Raw genomic sequence first — 22070 nt, 5'->3', positions numbered from 1 at the left:
AGCCAGAACTCGAACCAGCGCCCATATGGGAGCCGGCACTGCAGGCCGTGGTTTTACCTGCTATGCCACAGTGCCAGCCCCTTCCCATGAGTTTTGTTAGCTGCAGTTTCACTAGGTTATCCCATACTTAAGAGGTAGAATGTTAAGAGAACATTGTCCTGGGCAGTCCATCAATATTACATCGCAGAGGGGTTTGCATACTTAAAATGTAGGGTATTTGTAGTCTTGTTTTATGAATTACCACACATTTAGACCAGTATAAAGATAAGAATTATTTAAAATGTCATGATTGGCATTACTTTACCATAATATAATGGTTTATAAACAAGAAAATTGGTCAAATGTTGATTGCTATTAGAGATTGCTATTTGGTACATGAGGTTCATTGATTGTTTAGTGCTTATTACTAACTTTGTGGTATGTAGAAGCCAAGACTGTAAACCAGCAGCTTAAAAAACTTTATTTTTACATCTACTTGAAAGGCAGAGCAAAACACACACGCACACACACACACACACATACACACAGAAATTGTGTTTACTGGTTCTCTCCCCAGATGCCTGTAATACCAGGGCTAGACCAGGCCAGAGCCTCAATCCTGGAATTCCAATCAGGTCTCCCTTGTCAGTATCAGGTCCCCAGGCACTTGAGCCATCCTTCCCAGACACATTGGCAGGAAGCTGGAGAGCAGGCAGCACTTGAACTTACACTGGCATACAGGATGCAGGTGTGCCAAGCAGTAGCCTAAGCATTTTGTCACAATGTCTGCCCCTGTAAGCCAGCAATTTAGAAAGGCAGTTGTTCTCCTTAGGCATTCTCAACGGATTTTATTATAATATAAATTATTAAAATTATATTTTTCTTTTGTAAATGTTTCCCTTAATTAGCAATGTAAAAGCAGGTACATCAAAGAAATTTTGGAAAGCTAAGTATAAGAACACAAAGTATGCCAGTAATGCTATCACCCAGAAATACAGTTAACTGAATAATGGCTCACTCTTTCCAGGTTTTTATTGCTTACATGTAGGTAAGCTTGTATGTGTTTATTTACCCTACAGGGAATATCATGTATATAAATCTGAATGACTTTAAAAATTAAGTCCTTTGGGGCTGGTGCTGTAGTGCAGGTTAGGCCTCCATGTGTGGTACTGGTATCCCATATTGGCACCAGTTCTAGTCCTGGCTGCCCCTGTTCTGAACCAGCTCCCTGCTAATGGCCTGCGAAAGCAGTGGAAGATGGCCCAAATGCTTGGGCCCCTGCACCCATGTGGTAAACCTAGAAGAAGCTCCTGGCTCCTGGCTTTGGATCAGTGCAGCTCTGGCCAGTGTGGCCAGAATCAGCAGATGGAAGACCTCTGTCTCTCCCTCCCTCTCTCTGTCGGTAACTCTGCCTCCCAAATAAATATTTTGAAAAAATATAAAAATTTTTAGTCTTTTTTTATTGTGTGCTAAAGATAAATTTCAAATATTGAAAAAGAGCATAGAATTTCTACTAAGGTGTTTGTATGAAATTTTTAACATTGATGGTGTTACTTAATAATTGATAGTATTTGCTGACCACATGTTGTGTGCCAGCAAAGTTCCCAATATAACTGTGAAGTTGGTATTACCATCTTTTTGTTGGTAAGGAAATTAGAGGATCAAACTAAGGGACAAACTTTAACGCTTGCTTTTTTTATTATACTTCTATAAGTAGTAGGAAGTTGGCTCATGTGCTAAAAATTAGGTAGTGCTTAGTTTGTTTCCTGCCTATCCTTGGTCTCCTATTTTGGAAAATAACAGGAAATCAATTTTACTGATACATGGATTAAATATATTTCTGTTACTGGATATATTAAAATACAGGAAAAGACTGTTAAAAGTGTGGGAAGTAGCCATTGTTAACATGGATAGGGCTGGAGCTTTTTTTGTTAGGCCGGTTGTTTGGTTTGGGCTACTTTGTGACCCTTTACAGATATCTGAACAAGACCATTATTGTAGTAATGGGACATAGTAATCTGTAGAGTGATGAGAGGATACATGTTGTATAAGAAAAGCCTTTGGACATCACACTGCTGTTTCTCTACTTTTAGAAATTTACAACTTTCCAAATTCAAAAAGCCAAATCTGAGACCAACATAATAGGCAATTATGACAGTAGTGGTTACAGGAAGCTTTACACTTAAGAAAAGTAATAGGTAGAATCCCTTTGCTCCACATGTTTTCCTATTCTACATGAAGTTTTACTTTTTCATGGTACTCCTGATTCTAGATGGAAGTAATAAGTGGTAGGGAGGAGTGTGCTAAGGTTGACCAGATAGAAAGTATACAGTATAAGCAGAAGTCCAACAGGTGGCTGAAGTTTCCCCTAGCAACAGCTTATTGCCATCTTGTACTTGTGTAGGGTCTGGAAAATGGAAGGATTGTCTTTCAGATTTTCCACATAGGCAGGTCCTGTGTGTTTTTGCTGTAGAGAGGAGGGAGCCTCTTCCAAGTTTTCTGCTTGCCTTCAGTCTTGTAAGCACTCAGTGCTGCCTCTTTTGTTGGTGCTCAGAGTTTTTAGGATGGTTATTGTCTATTCCATCTATTCCTCTCATTTCTGAAATACTGTTTCAGGAAATAAAGTCTGTTAGGTGTTAAGTAACTTTTTTTTTTTTTTTTTTTTGACAGGCAGAGTAGACAGAGAGAAAGGTCTTCCTTTGCTGTTGGTTCACCCTCCAATGGCCGCCGTGGCCGGCACGCTGTGGCCGGCGCACCACGCTGATCCGAAGGCAGGAGCCAGGTGCTTTTCCTGGTCTCCCATGCGGGTGCAGGGCCCAAGCACTTGGGCCATCCTCCACTGCACTCCCTGGCCACAGCAGAGAGCTGGCCTGGAAGAGGGGCACCTGGGACAGAATCTGGTGCCCCAACCGGGACTAGAACCTGGTGTGCCGGCGCCGCAAGGAGGATTAGCCTGTTGAGCTACAGCGCTGGCCTTAAGTAACTTTTAAGAGGGAACTGGAGGGGCTAGTGCTGCGGCATAGGTTAAACCTCTACCCGCAGTGCCAGCATCCCACATGGGCACCAGTTCAAGTCCTGGCTGCTCCTCTTCTGATTAAGCTCCCTGCTAGTGGCTTGGGAAAATAGCAGAAGATGGCCCAAGTCCTTGGGCCCCTGCATCCATGTGGAGAAGACTTGAAAGAAGCTCCTGGCTCTTGGCTTTGGCCTGGCCCAGCCTTCGCTGTTGTGGCTGTTTCCAGGGGTGGGGGACCAGTAGATGGAAGAGCTTCTTCTCATTCACTTTCTGTATTTCTGCCTTTCAATAAATAAATAAATTTTTTTAAAAGAGTGAAACTGGAGATAGAATTTTTTTGAAGTGACATTTGTAAATTAAAAGAAATAGGTAAGTTGAGGTTCTGGATGTTAGGGAAAAGAATTTGGACTGTGTCTTTTTTTTTTCATAAAATTTATTAATTTTTATTTGAAAGAGCTAGAGAGATTTAGAGATCAAGATCAATCTTCCACCTGCTTGTCCACTTCCCAGATGACTGCAATGACCAGAGCTGAGCCATGCTGAAGCCAGGAGCTTCATCCAGTTCTCCCCCCATGGGTGGCAGTGAGTGGCCCAAGTAGTTGAGCCTTCTGCTGCTCCTTTTCCAAGGCACATTAGCAGGAAGCTGAATCAGAAGTGGAGCAGCTGGATCAGAAGTGGACGAAACAGTGTCCATATGGGATGCCAGCATCAAAGGTGGTGACTTTTCCTGCTGTGCCACAATGCTGGCCTCTATGCTGTGTTTTAATTCTGTTTTGTGCTGCTTAAACACAGTACCTAAAACTGGATAATTTATAACAGTTATAAAACTGGATAATTTCTTAACAGTTGCAGAATTGAGCACTGCATCTTTTGAGGGCTTCTTGCTATATTATCCCATGGTAAAGGCAGAAAGGGAAGAGAAAGAGAACTCAAAGCTATTTTATAATTGCCATTAATCGACTGGATGGTGTCCTCATGACCTAAGCACACCCTCTTAGGCCCCACTCCTTAACACTGTTACATTGGGGATTGAGTTTCCAACACATAATTTTGGTGGGACACATTCAAACTATAGGAGTCTAAAAAAATGGAAAGCAATTGAAAGTTTGATTGGGAGAGGAACCATTCACAGAAGGATGAAATATAAAAGAAAAATTTATTTTTTTGACAGGTAAAGTTATAGACAGAGACAAAGGTCTTCCTTCCATTGGTTCACTCTCCAAATGGCTGCAACGGCCGGTGCTGTGCCGATCCGAAGCCAGGAGCCAGGAACTTCTTTATGGTCTCCCATGCGAGTGCAGGGGCCCAAGCACTTGGGCCATCCTCCACTGCCCTCCCAGGCCACAGCAGAGAGCTGGCTTGGAAGAGGAGCATCTGGGACTAGAACCCGGTGCCCATATGGGATGCCAGTGCCGCAGGCAGAGGATTAACCTAGTGAGCCACAGCGCCGGCCCCAGAAAACATATCTATTAATGAGGAATTCCTCTTTTGACTCAACCTAGTATAGAGACAAACTTGTTTACTTTGAGTAGGCCTGAAATATAGCCCAAGGAAAGCCTTGCTGAGTAACATTGTAAAATTCAAATTAGATTTGTCTATATCCTAGGAAAATTTGAGAGTTTTTCAGTGGTGACTGTGAGATCTTGATATCAGGTGCAGAATTAATTTCAGAATTTTACGTGTCAGGATGCAATTCCTTTAGGCCTCTTACCTAGACTAAAAGAAACATTAAGGCAAGGTTATTTCCACTTAATGAGTTAATGCAGCTCATGGATAGAAAAATATTTTTGTAATCTGAATATCGTTGTAGTGTTCAGCAGGCCACCCAAAACATGAATTTGCTCAAAAGAGCCCTTCAAGGTTTCCTAGGAAGCCTGGCAGAATGAAATTACCTATAAAATAAGCAATTAATTTTTTTAAAGTAGTTAAAACAAGCCACAGGTTTCTAGGATGAACAGACCACATAAATTGTGAAGTTTGTGTGAATATCTGTTTTCTACTCTTGTTACTTTTGTCAGCCACTATTAAAGCACCTTAAAGTAAGGGTACACTTGACAGAGTAAAGTATAGCTGGTTAGGTAAATACCACTTTCAGAGAACCTTCATCCATAGATGTCATCTCAGAAGTTGAAAAGTTCAGTAAAACGAAAATCCCAAATATTAATCTTAAGATTGTTTGATTCATTTTTTTATACATCCTGAGCAGCTTCTAGAGAGCAGAAAGTGTCCTGTTAGAGCTCTGAAGTACCTCCTGCCCTTACTGTCATAGAGTGTTGATGAGGACCACAAAGCATCAAATTCCAGTGGATTTCTATTATCTTCTGTGAGTCTCAAAGAGAATACGAATTGTATCGTGAAGGTTGGGTAACAGTGATGAATGCTGTAGGCAGATTGAGTGGGAAAGCATTGATACACATATTTCTCTGCCCAGAGTCTTGTTCTGTTGTCCCATTTGAGGTGTTTTTCTACTTTGCATGAAGTTTTAATTTTTCATGGTACTCCTGATTCTAATTAGAAATAGTAAGTGGGAGGAGAGGTAGATGTGCTAAGGCTGACCAGATAGAAAGTATACAGTTGGCTATCAGGCCTACTCAAAGTAAACTCAAAGTTTGTTTCTCTGCTAGATATAGAGGTAACTTATGAAACAGGAGTTCAAAGATAAAATTATAAGAAACGTCAAGGTAACAGCAAAGGGTTTTTGTTTTTTGTTTTAATTTTGTAAAGATACCTGTTTAAAATGGGTGCAGAGAGAGAGCTGTTTGCTGCTTCACTTCCCGGATGCTCATAAAACCAGAGTTGGGCCAGGCTGAAGCCAGGTGCTAAGAACTGCATCCAAGTCTCCCACATGGGTGGTAGGAATCCAAGTACTGTCTCCCTTGGTGTATTAGCAGGAAGCTGGAATAGAAGCAGAGGTAGGACTTGATTCCAGGCATTCTGCAGTCCAGTCAGCAGCCTAACCTGGTATGCCACAAGCCCCTTCCCAGACTCATTTATTAGAGAGGCAGAGAGACAGAGCTTCTGTCCCCTGGTTCATTCTATAACCGGACTTGGGCACTTGGGTCTTACCTGGGTGACAGGGTCTCAGAGCCATTACCTCTGTCTCCCAAGGTCTGTATCACCTGGATGCTGGAGTCAAGTTTTGGATGTAGGCATTGAACCCAGGTACTGGCATGGAATGCAGGTGTTCTGACTGGTGTCTTACTGCCAGGCCAGTACTCATGCTGAACAGCAGAGCTTTTAGTGAAGTGCAGTTCCAACACATTTGAAACCAGCCCTGGTGGTGTAATCAAATCTGAATTTAAAGAAACACTGTATAATGACAGAACACTGAATGAGCTGTGTTGGCCAATGAGGAAAGACTGCCTGCAAACTTTATTTTTGTGCTGTGCAGTACTCTTTTAAAAAAGTCTAGGTTAAATGCAGCGAGCTTTAGTGACCTTTTGCCTACCACTGTAGTATGTTATTTTTTGCTTGCACCTTTTCCTTTATTAATTTTATAACTATTTAAATGTTCTTTTTGTAGCATGTGTTGCCCATTAGATTAGTTGTCTTTGTAGGCGCTGTCTCTATATGTTCAGAAAGTATCTAAAAAATATTTGTTAAATGTCTGACTGAACTTGAGATGCCTCAAAACCTTGCAAGTGGTCTGGTAGAAGTTTTTCAAGGACTTCACATTTATTTTCCACTGTCTTTTGTGCTTTTGACCTACAGCTTATGTAACAAAATTACATAAGTTTTCATGCAACACCTACATTGTCAGAATTCAATCAATTTCTGTAGAGGAGTTACCAAAAATAGTTTCATACAATATCAAATTATCTCTCTCAGAGGACTCTGCCTCTTTGCCTCTCCTAAGAGGTTTGTTTTAAGCAGATTTCCTATTAGGTTAGTTTTATTCTGCAAGTAGGAACGGAATATGAACATGAGTATAATTATGAGATGTATAACAAAGGAGCATTATTGCTGTTGAAACAAAACACCAAAACTAATTATAGATATCTCTCCTTTGTTTAAAGATTTATTTTATTTATTTGAAAGAGTTACAGAGAGAGAGAGAGGTCTTCTGTCCGCTGGTTCACTCCACAAATGACCGCAATGGCCAGAGCTGAGCTGATCCGAAGCCAGGAGCTTCTTCTGGGTCTCCCACGTGGGTGTAGGGGCCCAAGCACTTGGGCCATCCTCCACTGCTCTCCGGGCCACAGCAGAGAGCTAGACTGGAAGAGGGGCAACAGGGACTAGAACCCAGCACCCATATGGGATGCCGGTGCCACAGGCGGATGATTAGCCAAGTGAGCCATAGTGCCGGGCCCTCATATCACATTTTCTACTCTGTGTTCTACTTTTTGGGAAATTTCCTCAACTTTGCTCCCAGTCAGTTGGTTGAATTTGTTTTGGTGTATATTGTTTTCAATGAAATTCTACAAGCTTTTTATTACTGATTGCATTTTCAAGTATTTTGTTACTTTGTTTTCTGTTCCCTTTTAAAATAGTAATTAGCCCCTTTCTATCAAAATTTCTTCTACTAGCTTCATCTTTAGTTCCTTTTTTTTTTGTTTGTTTTCTTTGGTCTGTCTTTTGTGTCAGAAACCTTACTTGCGTTGCTTTCATTTGTTAGCTGTTTTAGAACTGCTGTGAACATATTTCCATGAGATCTTACTTTAAATTCTTTGAGTATAAATCCAGGAGTGAAATTGCTGCATCATATGATAATTCATGAGATTTCATTCTGAAAATGAATTAGCTATTTTTTAGCCTAAATGTTTAAATTTGAACATTTTATTGAAGCAGGTGTGTACTTAATCCAAGCTTTGTGTCTGATTAGATAAGTGAATCTGTGTTTACCTGCATTCCAGTCTACAATCAGAATAATAAGGGAATCAGAAATTTTTGCTTTGAAAACTGTGTGACTAGACATTGAAGAGATTGTTTTGATACCTTTTCTTTTTAATCTTCCTTGTTTCTGCTCTGTTGACTGATAACATCTTAGTTATCCAGAGAGGACCTTCAAAATTCTTGCCCCAGAAAATTTTAAGTCTTCTTAATTTGTGAAAGTAATATCCTTATAGCAGTGCTGTTTATCATAGCCTCCAAATCGAACAACCTAATGTCCATTCACTGTAGAATAAGAAAGTAAATTATGTACACTCCCACAAATTAGAGTGAATTTAGTATGATTGCTTTTAACAGCATGGATGAATCTCACAAATATAAGGTTGATCAAATGAAGCCAGACACAAGTACCTACTATATATGATTCCACTTACGTGTAGTTAATACTCAGGCATAGCTAGTTAATAGTTATTCTTGTCATGGGTTGAGAAGTGTTGAATGAAGAAAACTTAAAAATTACTCTTCTATAAAGAGTTGGGTACTGAATTTCATATTTTCTCTAAGCCGAATTTAGCATTTGTTTCCCTAGAAGTTTCTTCCTTTCTTTGATTTTTTTAACATCCTTAGAATAATGCCATATGTATATTTTTATAAATTAGTTTTCCACTTAAGAGATTAACATTTTCCAATTGTATAATGAACATTCTTTGGAAACATTCCAGGAGGTATTTTATAACTAGGCAACCATTTGTAAATTGCTTAATCTCTCAGTGCCAGTTTTCTTACCTGTTAAGTAAGGATAATGTAGTACCTACCTCACTGAATTGGTTTGGGGATTCAATGAACTAAATAATCAAAAGGCCTATCCCCCACAATAATAGCACCTATTGTTATTTTTGTTGTTAAAATTAAAGAGATCCTGTCAATAATAAATAAAAGGTAAATACATTTCATTCATTCATTACATTTTAACTGTGTTTATTTAGTATTGTATTCTAGGGGATAGTTTTTAAGTGATACTGATCTAGAGGAAATCATGACTGAGAGGGGGAAATAGACAGGTAAACAAATTACAGTATAAGATCATATATCTTAAAAGTATGTACCAATTGGAAACCCAGGAAAGAAGGATGGATTCTTGTGTTTAAACTGATGACCAGGAATTGTATGTAGAGTATGTAGAATTCCTGTGCAAAGGCCTCTTAAAGCATATTGTGTTACTTGATATGCAGATAATATGGGCTATGCAAATAGTACAGTAGGTATGAGCATTGAACATTAATAGAGAAGAATCGCAAGAGAGTCGAGCAAATCTCATGTAGGATTTTATTTATTTTGAATAAAGAAAAAGGCCCAGGCATTGGAAACAATAGACCTCACAGTTTCTCATTGCACTTTTATTTCCTTCATTTTATGGACAATAGGAAACCCTTGATGAACTTGAGACCTTTGCCTTGCAGAAGAAAGCTGGTGTTAGTCTCACAGTTTACCCTGTCAGATATGGTTAATTTGCACGGTTAGTTCTTGATTTGAGCTGCTGATTAAGAAGGATTAAGAATTAAAGGCTTGCATGTTTCCCCAAAGGCAGTTAATGAAAATTTGCATTTCACAGGAAATCTTAAGAATGGAGTCTAAACCTTCAAGGATTCCAAGAAGAATTTCTGTTCAGCCCTCCAGCTCTTTAAGTGCTAGGATGATGTCTGGAAGCAGAGGAAGTAGTTTTAATGATGCCTATCACTCAAGAGATTCTTCATTTAGACTGGATTCTGAGTATCAGGTAACATTTTGATTTGGAATATATGTACATAGTCTTTTTAAAAATTCTTGGGACTTTTAAAAATCCTTTTGGATTAAAAAAAGAAATGTTAGCTGGGCAGGTGTTCTGGCACATTGGATTAAGCCACCTCTTGGGACATCCACTTTCCATATCAGAGTGCCTGAGATAGAGTCCTACCTCTGCTTCCAATCCAGCTTTCTGCTGATACAATGGGAAGCAGTAGATGATGGTCCAAGTTCTTGAGTTCCTGTTTCCTTTGAAGGAGACCCAGATGAAGTTTATGACTCCTGACTTGGGCCTGGCCCAGCCCTGGTTGTTGTAGTTATTTGGAAAGTAAAGCACTGTATGAAAGAACTAACTCACTCTCTCTCTCTCTCACTCTCTCTCTCTCTCTCTCTCTTTCTCTCTCTCTCTCTCTGTTTCTCCCTGCCCCCTTTCTCCCGCTCTCTCTTTCCTTCTCTCTCCCTCCCTCCTCTCTCCTCTCTGTCTATGTGTGTGTGTCTTCTGCTTCCACATAATTAAATAAGTGATTTTATTTTTTTAATTGCATGACTAAATATGCCAAAGAGGAATCTGGCTTTGGCAGGGGCTGTATGTTACCAGGACCCATATTTCTGTATTACTACACTTCCTAAGTACTTAAGTCCTCAACCTTGTCCTGTTTTCTACTGACAGCAACACTTATGCCATTCTCTGTCTCTCTTATTTTTTAAGATTTCTTTGTGTATTTGAAAGGCAGTATTAGAGGAGAGAGAGAGATCTTCTATCTGCTAGTTCACTCTCCAAATGGCTGGACCAGGGAGAAGACAGGAGCTTCTTCCAGGTCTCCCACACGGGTGCAGGGGCTCAAGGGCTTGGGCCATCTTCTACTGCTTTCCCAGGCCATAGCAGAGAGCTGGATCAGAAGTGGAGCAGCCAGGACTCAAACCAGCCCTGCAGGTGGCAGCTTTACCTGCTACGCCGCAGCACTGGGCCCCTCTAGCTTTCTGCTAATGTAGATCCAGTGAAGCAGCAGTGATAGCTTTGGTAGTTGGGTTTCTGCCACCCACATGAGAGTCCTAGATTGAGTTTCTGGCTCCTGGATTTAGCTTGGCCCAGTCCCAGTTGTAGGATTTGGGTTTGGGGAGTGAACCAGCAAGTTCAGGGCACTTTTTCTCTCTCTCTTTTTTTTTTTTTTTTTTCTGCCAATCTACCCTTTTTAAAAAAAAAAAAAACAAAAAAAAAAAACTAAGTTGAAGGGTAGAAAGAGGGATGTGCCATTTGTTACTTTGATCCCCAAATGGCCTTAGTGGTTGGGGATGGTCCAGGCTGAAGTCAGGAACCTGAAGGTCCGTCTGGGCCTCCCACATGGATAGCAGGGGCCCAAGTATATTGCTTTCCCAGGCGCATTAGCACGGAGCTGGATGGAGAAGCAAAGCATCTGGGACTCGAACCTGCATTGTGATATGGGATGCCAGCATTGCAGGTGGCAGCTTAGCTTTCTGTGCTGCAATGTCAAGCCCTCTTGACTTTCAAATAAATAAAAATAAACTTAATTTTTTTTCTGAATTTGAGGCTTTCTTAAAACATTGTGATAATTGTAGCCAAATGGCTAATGTTTTTTGAACTTTTTGGATTTAAGAATTATGGATCAGGAATTGTGGTCTTAAACTATACTTTCCAGATATCAACAAGTTTGTAGTTGAAACTTTTAGTATCAACTTAAACATAATTAAAAAGAAATACCTTTTAAGAGGCAGAAAGAGAAGATAAAGAGAGCTCTCACCTGCTGGTTCACTTCCAGAAGGCTGCAACAGTTCAAGGGATTTAGGGTTAAAACTGGGAGCTGGTAAGTCAGTTGAGGTCTTGTGCATGAGTGGCAGGAACTCAAGTACTTGTGGCACCACTGATACCTCCCAGTCTGTGGTAGCAGAAGCTGGAAGCTGAGCCCAGGTACTTTGTTGTGGGATGTGAACATCTCATAGCTAGTCCAGAAACCTCCTAAGCATAAATTTGACCAAACCAGTCATTGTGGGTGGTTTTATCAAAGGATCAAAAACTATCCTTTTCCTTCTGTTGTCACACTGTCAGCCTTGTTCTGCTTGTACACAAAGAAGTGGTGGAATAATGATTGTTAAGTGTTTTTCTTTGAGAATACAAATTGTCAGAATTTTGCTTTTATTGTTGGATGATTAACAAACTTTTTATGAAGGCACATTACTGATAGCCTTTTCCATGAATTTTGGTTTTTATTTTTTATGATGAATAATAAGCTTACACTGATTTCTTCCTTCTTTATGTAGCTGATTTTCCTTCGGACCAACAGCTTGTTGGTTTTTGAAATGACTTGTCAGTGTTGTAACATAATACTTTCAGTATGAAACTGTAAATCTCAGACATCCTGATTTGTAGGTATAATGCTGTTTATTTTTGCTCATCTTTGAAATTTGAGTTCATTGGGTTTTTGGCTGAACAGCTGATTAAATGGCATCATTTGGAAAAGTTTAGTTTTGAGGTAACTGAATGTAAAGAACCCTTCAGTGAAGGTTTCTGGTTTATTTATATGTTGTGGTGTAATGTATGATAACTGTCTTATTTATAAATATCCTGTGTGGTAATAAGTATTTTTTAAAGACTGAAGTAAAAAATAATTTCTTTACAATATCTACTATTCTCTTGTTCATTGATGTTATAAGAGCTGTTTAGTCTCATTTTAGATGTTGAATGATACTGATTTTCTATTTATTTTGTTATTGTGTAAGTATATGCCTAACAGAAGCAACAGAATAATGCAGTTTTGCATTCTGTAGAACTCTTCTGTGACACAGATCACAGAATTGTTTTTTTCCTTCTGTATTGTCTTTATAAAATTTTTTCTGCGGACTTGGCCTAATTTTTTTTCATATAGCTTATTAATGAGGATCACAGACTCTGAAACCAGACTAAATCACCTGATTGAAGTCCCATCCCACTACTTTGTAGTCGTGTGAACCTGGAAAAATTACAAGTCTTGTCTTATCCTTCCATATCATCTACCCTGCTCTGGTTGTTACAGTTACATGCATTAGTTTATGTAGAATAAGAATAGCTTCTGGCATATGATAAACACTATGTAAGTGTTAGCTATTGTTGTATTTTTATTGTAATTATAGTGATTGTTACAAAAATATTTTAGGTGTTAGTCTTGAATATATTTTCCAGATTTATTGACGTTCATTTTTAGATAGATCTATTTTCAAACTATTCCAGTTTTCTCCCAGATTTGCTCATTATCACAGAAATCTCATTTTTCATTGTTTAATACAAGCATTAAAAAATCATTTTAATTATCATGAAATGACTCCACCTAAAATGTGGTAGGAGCCTGTTACTGTTGTTCCTTCTGTCCAAAAATTTTAACATAGTGAAATATAAATAATATTGATATAATAAATACCAAAGTTAAATCTAGAAATAATTTGTCAATATCCAAAAACCAAACCAATAAAATTTTTTACTCTTAAGTTTTGTAAATTTTGAAGTATTTCTTTAAGGCTTTTCAATTGCTTTAAATTCCTTGCAATTTTTTTACTGTATTGTGGGAATACTTCAATTATCTATTAACTCTTACCATACTTTAGTTTTCTAGTTTTGGTTTAGAAATGGAACACCTGTGTTCTTATAGAAAGTATTTTATGTCACTCTTGTTTCCGCCAACGTAAAATGGTCATAGTAATAATGACTTCTTCATGCAGTTATTGTTAAGATCAATTTGAAGAAATAATATATGTGAAGCACTTGGAACAGTAGTTTGTGAAACATAGTAAAGGTTGAGATGTTACAATTAATATAATTATGATGATTATGTCTTCCGTTATATATTTTCTGGCTTTGTGTTGCTTTACGTAGGTAATATCCCAGGGACATAGTATAATGATGTCTGAGTATTTAAATTATATACTGCAAATGCTAATTTTGTTTGACAGGCTTACTATTACTTAGCAAAACTATTTATTGAATGAAAGAGACCTAAATGTCAAAAGTAGCATTTTTTTAAAAATTACTGAAACTTTCACGTAACTGTCCCAAGCTGTAAAAACTCCCTCCTTATACCAGGCAGTTAGTGAAGCTGAAACTTCAACAAAGTGTGTCAGGGCTAGGACATGCTACATTGATTTCAGTTATGTTGTGGATTAAATAATATAGAAACGTCTTTTTTAATAGCGTTTGACATTTTTCACTTTAAGTTTAGCTAACTGACAGATGCTTGAATCATTTTATAGGTAAGGATCTAAAGTGTGTAGACATAAATGATTTTCTGTACTTTTAATTAGTATGTAATATATTTGAGCTTAAAACCGAAGCCAGCATTGTGGTGCAGCAGGTTAAGGCACTGCTTGCAACTCCAGCATCATTATAATTTGATAGCTAAAAAGTATAATCATTATGTGTAGTAGTAAGAAAAATTCTAGATTATTTTGAAAAGAATTTTTAGTTCCTTAGATTCAGTGTTAAAAGTGTCCTATGAATATGTACTTTTTTGTGTTACTTTTGTATATTTTTCTGTAGTTTAAACAACCACTGGTCCAATGTTACTTGTTACTTTTTTTACTTGGTAGGAGAATTTGTTCCTTTTAATGTGAAATAATAAAACAGGAGGCTTTTTTTATGAATCAATGATTTTTTTTTTGTAACTCTACCTTACATAAAAGTAGTTTTGAAGGAATTAAGTAAATATATGTGTGTGTGTGTGTGTGTGTGATGTATGTATGTATATATGTATGTATACAGTTAAGAAAAAAAGACTGAGAATGGGTCCAGGTTGTGCCTTGGATAGATTCTACATAAACCCTGAAGTGTTTTAGAAGTTACACTTGAACTCTTCTTTGGATATTAAGAATATCACAGGAAAACACAGACAGCTCTGTAATGTGTGTGTGTTATTCATAAGGAAAAGCAGCAGCAAAGTACGATGATTGGTCAAAAAGTGGACAGTGAAATGATAAAGTGGGTAGTGTCCTCAGTTAACATACTCTTGTTAGTATATGCTTAGTGAAACTTTGTCTTAGTAAACTTAAGTAAAGGCCATAATGCCAAAATATAGCTCAGCACAAACAGTTCTTTACAGTCTTCTGAATACTTACCTTTCTGGTAGTCTTCTCTTGATCCAGAGACTATACATGTCTTGAGAGTTAGACTCCCAAGTCCTTCCATCTTTTATAAGTATAAGGTTTCTTACCTAGATTTCTCAAAGTTGGCATGAATGGATTGGCTGTTGTCTTTTCTCATGAAAATTAAGAGCACCACCCATTCTGATTAGAATCTAGAATATAGGTTTCTTCCACATTAGTGTGATGATGAATCCTCTATCACATGAATATCTGAAACAATGAAAAGTTCGAAGCTCCAAGTTGTTGCTTTGGCTAAGGTAAAATTTTGATCTGGAAAATTTTCAAAGTAGGATTCATCACAGGAAAGGCATTCATGGAAATGATAGCCCAAGAAAAACATGTCATTCTCCGCTTGCTTTTCAGTTACTGGGCGTTACATGGTTTCCCTTGATTAAGTGTTTGCTAGGAGATAAGATGGATTACATTTGCAATGATCATTAATTCTTTTTCAAAAAATAGTTTATTGAGTTATATTTTCACATACCATACAGTTTGCCCATTTAAAATGTATAGTTAATTGATTTTTAGTTTTCACAGAGTTGTATACAGTTTCTGCACTTATTTCAAGGAGAAACCTTAGATCTTTAGCTGTCATAGTACCAATTCCATCCCCTTTTCCCCTAGCTGGTGCTAAGCAACCATTAATTACATTGTTTCTATAAATTTCCCAAATTTGAGCTTTCATATGTGAGTGGAAAGGTAGATAGTGGAGTTTTTTATGACAAGCTGTTTTCACTTTTATCTATCTATAAGGTTTTTTATTTATTTATTTGAAAGGCAGAGATAAGGAGGACAGGAAGGACACACATGCACACACACAGATATTTCTCTTAGCTGATTCACTCCCCAGAAGGCTGTAACCACCAGGGCTGGTCCCAGCTGAAGCCAGAGCCTGGAACTCCATCCATGCCTCCCACATGAGTGCCAGGAACCCAAGTACGTGGACCATCATTCACTGCTTTCCCAGGTACATTGGCACAAAGCTGGATAGAAGTGGAGCAGCTAGGACTAGAAACGGCATTCTTATGGGATGCTGGCATCTCAGGGGGCAGCTTAACCTGTTGCACCACAACCCTGGACCCTGTAGTCAGTATTTTTTTTTTTTTGACAGGCAGAGTGGACAGTGAGAGAGAGAGACAGAGAGAAAGGTCTTCCTTTTGCCGTTGGTTCACCCTCCAATGGCCGCCGCGGCTGGTGCGCTGCAGCCGGCGCACCGCGCTGATCCGATGGCAGGAGCCAGGTGCTTCTCCTGGTCTCCCATGGGGTGCAGGGCCCAAGCACTTGGGCCATCCTCCACTGCACTCCCTGGCCACAGCAGAGAGCTGGCCTGGAAGAGGGGCAACCGGGACAGAATCCGGCGCCCCGACCGGGACCAGAACCCGGTGTGCCGGCGCCGCAAGGCGGAGGATTAACCTATTGAGCCGCGGCACCAGCCCTGTAGTCAGTATTTTTAATAAATGGCATATCCATTGCATAAAAAATGTGAAATGCTTTTACATTTTTTCTTCATTTCTCACATCTCTAGTTATCTTTAATAGTTGCTCTCTATTCCCATTATTTTTGTCATGGGAACTTCTCTTACTACTCCAGTGGCTTACTGGTTTTTCCTACTTTGTGTTCATTCTACCCATTTTATCTCCAATGCTACTCTGAGTGTCTTTCTTTAAAATTGTTAATCTGATGTCTTTTAAGTATTGGGAGTAAATTAAATGCCCCTTTTAAAATTCAAAACAGGTTTATGCTACTGGAACCCTGTCTTGACCACGGATCTCTACTCCATCCCTACTCAGCTTGAAGAATTCAGCTTCAGTCTCTGCTCAAACCCCTGACAGCAGCCAGGGTTTCCATAAGCAGAGGGAGGAAATGAAGGAGGTCAGGACTAGAAGCGGGCCAGACAGGACTCTTGATTTCCTGTTTCTCCCTTTGTCTTTTTGACCATCTTTTCCACCATGGGCAATGTCTCTAATATTTCCTTTTATCCTCATAAACATAGTGCTCCTATTTCTACCATGTATAATTAACTTATTCCAAAGATCTTCCAGGAGGGAATGACTGCTGTATCCCAAGCAATCATGCAGGAACACAAGACTGCTCTTCAGTCAGTTTTGTCCAGAATATAGATAGCCTCGTCCTGTGTCAATGCTTCTTATCAGCAGGAAGTAGCCAGAAAGAAACTGGTGCCCCATCTCCTTTTCTATACTCAGAGTCAGGATTGATGGAACAAGGACATAAGCCTCAGCCATTTTAGGTTCTTGTTACCCTTGCCTTCTATCAAGAGACCAGTTCAATCTCATACCCTGTATTGTTCCCCACCCCACTCACTGCTGTCTTCCCCAGGCTTGGGAGCCAAGTGAACCAAACTTGAAGAACTAGTATGGAGAAGCTCACCCCCACCTACTGCCCTCCACCCCCACACCTAGCCCACCTAAGACATAAAAAAGCTCAGCCTACTGGGGTCTGTGCCCACTGCCATTTGTTTTGTCTGTGCACACCAGCAGTTGGTCACCTATCTTCTGGACCCTCTGCCATGTGTTGGATCTGTTTACATGCTGGCAGTTGGTCCACCTATGCAAGTTTATTTTTTTCTGAATAAATTCTGTCTAGCTGCCAAAAAAAAAAGGGGGGGGGGGACAGGTTTAGGTAGTATTTGCTATTTCAGAAATCCTACTGGTCAAAAGTGACATCTAAAGGTTTATTTTACTTAAGACTTTTTTGATTTTGCTCTCTGGCATCCAAAAGTCTCAGAACCACTGGCCTGTCGGATAAGATACCTAAATACCCTAATAATTTCACATAAAACAGTTTTGTTCTGAAAATACCTAGTAAATTTTATTTCTTAGAGTGGCTCCAGTTTATTGAGTCTCCACGAAGTATTCGTTAGAGAGGGCTTATAAGGCCAACTTTAGTGCTAAGCTGAAGAGTGCTGTATTCAATTTCTAAAATATTCCCTGGGCCAAATATTGGTGAAATCCCAGTCTAGCCTTTTTCTGTTTTTCAACGGTGCATCTTAATGGTTTTCCATATACATACAGCTTATTCTTCTTCAGTGTTACCATGATCTAATACGTTCCCTGAATGCATGCAATGTCCTTCTCATAATTGAAGTCTGAAGATGATGTAAGTAGTAATGTATTAGAAGAAATCCAGTGACAGAGTGTTTTGTGCATCTCTTCATAATGGCTGTTTGACACCCTTTAGTGTTCAGCTAAATGTTTATGTGTACTTACAAGGAATAATTAGTCTCAGCCAGAATGAAAACCTAGCAAAGTATGAATCATAATAGATAGTAAAGGGACCGATGGCCAAAGGGAACAAAGATTAAGAAAAAACCATAAAGGGGAAGAATTGATACTTGTGAGGAATAAACCATCCTTAGGAATTTACTAAAGCATTGCTGCTTAATTTAATATTGAATGCAAGCACTTTTTTGTTTCTCTAAAAATTTTTTTGACTTCCAGTCTGCATCAGCATCTGCATCACCATTTCAATCCACGTGGTATAGTGAGTCTGAGTTAACTCAGGGAGCACGCTCAAGATCACAGAACCAACAACGAGATCATGATTCAAAAAGACCTAAACTTTCCTGTACAAACTGTACATCTACCTCAGCTGCAAGAAATGTTGGAAATGGTTTAAATACAGTATCAGGTAAGAAATTTCTGTAAGAGTCACTGTAAATGTACTTTATACCAAAGCCCTTTATCCAAGATGTAGCATAATTGTTCTTAAGTTTGGGATGAAACAGGTAGAGTGCATGAAAGACAATGAGTCAGAAATGTAGTACAGTTTCCAAAATCTTACTTTAAGCTGCTACTTGAACTAAATTAACTTTCCTTTTGCATTTTGCTCTGTATTTGGCACTAATATCCTACACAGAATAATATTAGCAGACTTTAATTAATTAGATTTTATACTGGTATATATGATAATAAAATGATAAAAGCAATTTTGATTATAGTGGGAGATAAATTTTTAAAATAGTACTAGGAAATACAAATCTCATGTATGTTGCAAATATTTCCTAGGAATATTTGTAAATGATAAGCATTTTGGTATATTATACTTATTTTCAAAAAATACGGAAAGTCTTCAATTAAAAAAATTGCTGATACTCCAGTAGAGTTCTATGCAAGGAATTAGTGTTCTAACTAGATGATTGGCATTGTGCAAATGACTTAAACACTTCCCCCTCAGTTATACTCCTCAAATGAAATGTTAGCCAGTGCTTGAAATATTTTTAAAGGGAGACAAAACTGATAATAACATTGGAGATAAAATTCTTAAAATGTATATGTATTACCAATTGAATTAGTGTAAGCGATTCCTTTCTATTTTGATAGGCAGAACCACCATGGGAAAGACACTGCCCATCTGAAGGATATTAAGAGTAGTGTAGGCCGGCGCCATGGCTCACTAGGCTAATCCTCCGCCTTGCGGCACCGGCACACCGGGTTCTAGTCCCCGTCGGGGCGCCGGATTCTGTCCCGGTTGCCCCTCTTCCAGGCCAGCTCTCTGCTGTGGCCAGGGAGTGCAGTGGAGGATGGCCCAAGTACTTGGGCCCTGCACCTCATGGGAGATCAGGAGATGCACCTGGCTCCTGCCATCAGATCAGCGCGGTGCGCTGGCCCTAGCACGCTGGCCGTGGCGGCCATTGGAGGGTGAACCAACGGCAAAAGGAAGACCTTTCTCTGTCTCTCTCTCTCACTGTCCACTCTGCCTGTCAAAAATAATAATAATAATAATAATAATGTGATGGGTAAGAGCAGACTAATCTTAACTTTGTAGACAAATACTACTGTGCAGAAATATTTTTGTTCTCTTCTGCTGTGTGAAAGATTAGTATAAAATACACTGGGCCACTTCTCTTAATGAAGAAGAATTTTTAAGGCTATTGGGACTAGGAAAAGAAGAGCCAAAATTTCAAGGTAAATAGTGAGAGGAAAAGAAGTTTGAGACTTTATTATTAAGTGAAATAATATCAAAATTTAGATAATCATAACAGTATATTAGTTTTTAGAATACAGTGAACCAAATGTGGTAGCAGTAAACATATTTTTGATAAAATTGTATTTTAACATATAAAGCATCTTCCATTTGATTTTGGTCATGACAGTACCACCACATCACTCACTGACTTTGTGAAATTCTGCATCTTTGGCAAGACTTAGTTTTGCTTTGTAGTTACTTTATATCATATTTACATTGTATGGTCAGATTTTTATGGGGAAGTGACTAAGACATTAACATCTTTCAGGGTGGGTAGATTTTAGTGTCAGTAATTTGGTAGGAAATTATTTTAGAAGTGGTTAGTTTATTAGTGAACATGTTTGTTGGGGTTTTTTTGTTTGTTTTTTCGCTAAATTTTACTTCAGATTGGCAGTATGTAACTGGGAATTCCTATTATAAAAATAAACTCGCTTTGTGTTGCTGAAGATGTATTACCATCACAAACCTTAAATTTTCTTTGAAATAAGTTTTCTTCAATTATTTTAAGATTCTTCTTGGAGGCATAGTCAAGTCCCCAGGTCTTCATCAGTGGTACTTGGGTCGTTTGGAACAGACTTAATGAGAGAGAGGAGAGATTTGGAGAGAAGAACGGATTCCTCTATTAGTAATCTTTTGGATTATAGTCACCGAAGTGGTGATTTTACAACTTCATCATGTATGTATAAACCACCTTATTAAGTGTAGCTCATCTAATGTTACATTTTCTTCTTTATTCATGTTATTAAAATAACAATACAAAGGAATAAATGAAGTGAATCTTACATCCAAATGAAGATTTCAGAATAGTGTGATAGGTTTCAAATACCTTATTTGATGTTATGCATTCAAAAGTGTAAATAGTTAAAAATAAAACAGATGTACATGAGTGTCTAGATTTGGTTTTTAAAATTGTTTACTTGCATTTTTCCCTGAGGAATGTAGTTTATATGTAATATAAAGTATATGCTGTGTAAAGTCTGCTAAATATGGCTGTTACATAATTTGCTTGGGATATAGTTCAATAAATAAATAAATTCTGAAATAACCAAATGTTGAAAATAAATACTCAGTTAAATTTTGAAATAACTAAAGGTTGAAATCATCCTCTTAAGGCATAATTTAGAAATACTTTTAATATAACAAGAGCACTTTCATTGTCATTAAGTTGGTCTAAAGACCCACACAATTTTCCATCAAAGTACGTAACTTTAAGATTTCCAAAAGTAAGCATCATAAAACTGTCCTACTAAGTAACCGAAGAAAGAAGTGCTAATTGAAGTTCAGTAATATAGTAGACAAAAGTGGAATTTGTTTTACATAGAAGAAAATGATTTTTTTTTTTTTGACAGGCAGAGTGGACAGTGAGAGAGAGACAGAGACAGAGACAGAGAGAAAGGTCTTCCTTTTGCCGTTGGTTCACCCTCCAATGGCCGCCGCAGCCAGCGCGCTCTGGCCGGCGCACCGCGCTGATCTGATGGCAGGAGCCAGGTGCTTCTCCTGATCTCCCATGGGGTGCAGGGCCCAAGTACTTGGGCCATCCTCCACTGCACTCCCTGGCCACAGCAGAGAGCTGGCCTGGAAGAGGGGCAACCAGGACAGAACCCGGCGCCCCGACCGGGACTAGAACCCGGTGTGCCGGCGCCGCAGGGTGGAGGATTAGCCTAGTGAGCTGCAGCGCTGGCCTGATTTTGTTTTTAAAGGTTTAAGTTATTTTGGAGTAAGACTTTAAAACAAATGAAAACATATTGTATGTGCTTGGCTTTGGTAGCGGAGGTTTAATAGTATCATTAGCTTCTAGATATTTTAGAGTATAAAAGTATAGGAAAGAAATAAGATTTACACTCTAATAGTTTATCTTTTCATGAGGCTCCATGTATTGTTATAATAATAATGTAGCTATCACATTAAGAGTATGGATGTCTTCATCACAAAGGAATCTGATAGTGTTTTCTCACTCCATTTGAAGACTCAAGCACCAGTTATGGTATGCTTTGAAAAATGCAGATGCCAGAGCTGTATTCTGATTCATATCTCCCAGTCCATATGCTAAGGTATATTTAACGAGAAAGCAGAAATAAGAACCACTGTTGTTAAGATAGAAGATTGGAAAAATTACGGTTGGGAAAAAAAAGGATTGGAAAAACTTTTAACTGTTAACAAGATTTGCCATAAAATTACAGCATTTAGTATTTACATAAAATCACTTTTATACTTATTTCCATTAATAAGAAAAATCTCCAAAACACAGTCTCCCTAGGATGGTATTGCTTTCAATCATTTTAAGAACCATTTACATTGTATTATTTAGATTATTTAAAATTCTCTGTTTAGATATTTAATCTACCACATACATTTC

At 38.4% G+C, this 22070-nt stretch overlaps 1 protein-coding gene across 21 annotated transcripts in view; it reads left to right on the top strand.

The window, feature by feature from the left end:
* Window positions 1-22070, top strand: part of MARCHF7 (membrane associated ring-CH-type finger 7) — a 50342-nt gene that overhangs the window by 5703 nt on the left and 22569 nt on the right. For 7 of the 21 annotated variants that reach the window (XR_517060.5, XR_517059.5, XR_011387285.2 and 4 more), the window contains 3 exons: window positions 9435-9599; window positions 18187-18376; window positions 20223-20390. Coding sequence is in view for 10 of the 21 variants with exons in the window: in XM_008258625.5 (XP_008256847.3) it covers window positions 9447-9599; window positions 18187-18376; window positions 20223-20390 (511 nt within the window). In the remaining 11 variants the exon portion in view is untranslated. The remainder of the gene's footprint in view (window positions 1-9434; window positions 9600-18186; window positions 18377-20222; window positions 20391-22070) is intronic. The other 14 variants (XR_011387287.2, XR_011387286.2, XM_008258628.5 and 11 more) reach the window with 3 other exon arrangements.

This window comes from Oryctolagus cuniculus, chromosome 3 (genome assembly GCF_051225735.1).
Source record: "Oryctolagus cuniculus isolate XC-2025 breed Fujian yellow rabbit chromosome 3, ASM5122573v1, whole genome shotgun sequence".
NCBI classification, from domain to species: Eukaryota; Metazoa; Chordata; class Mammalia; order Lagomorpha; family Leporidae; genus Oryctolagus; species Oryctolagus cuniculus.
This window is presented reverse-complemented; position numbering and strand designations above follow the sequence as displayed.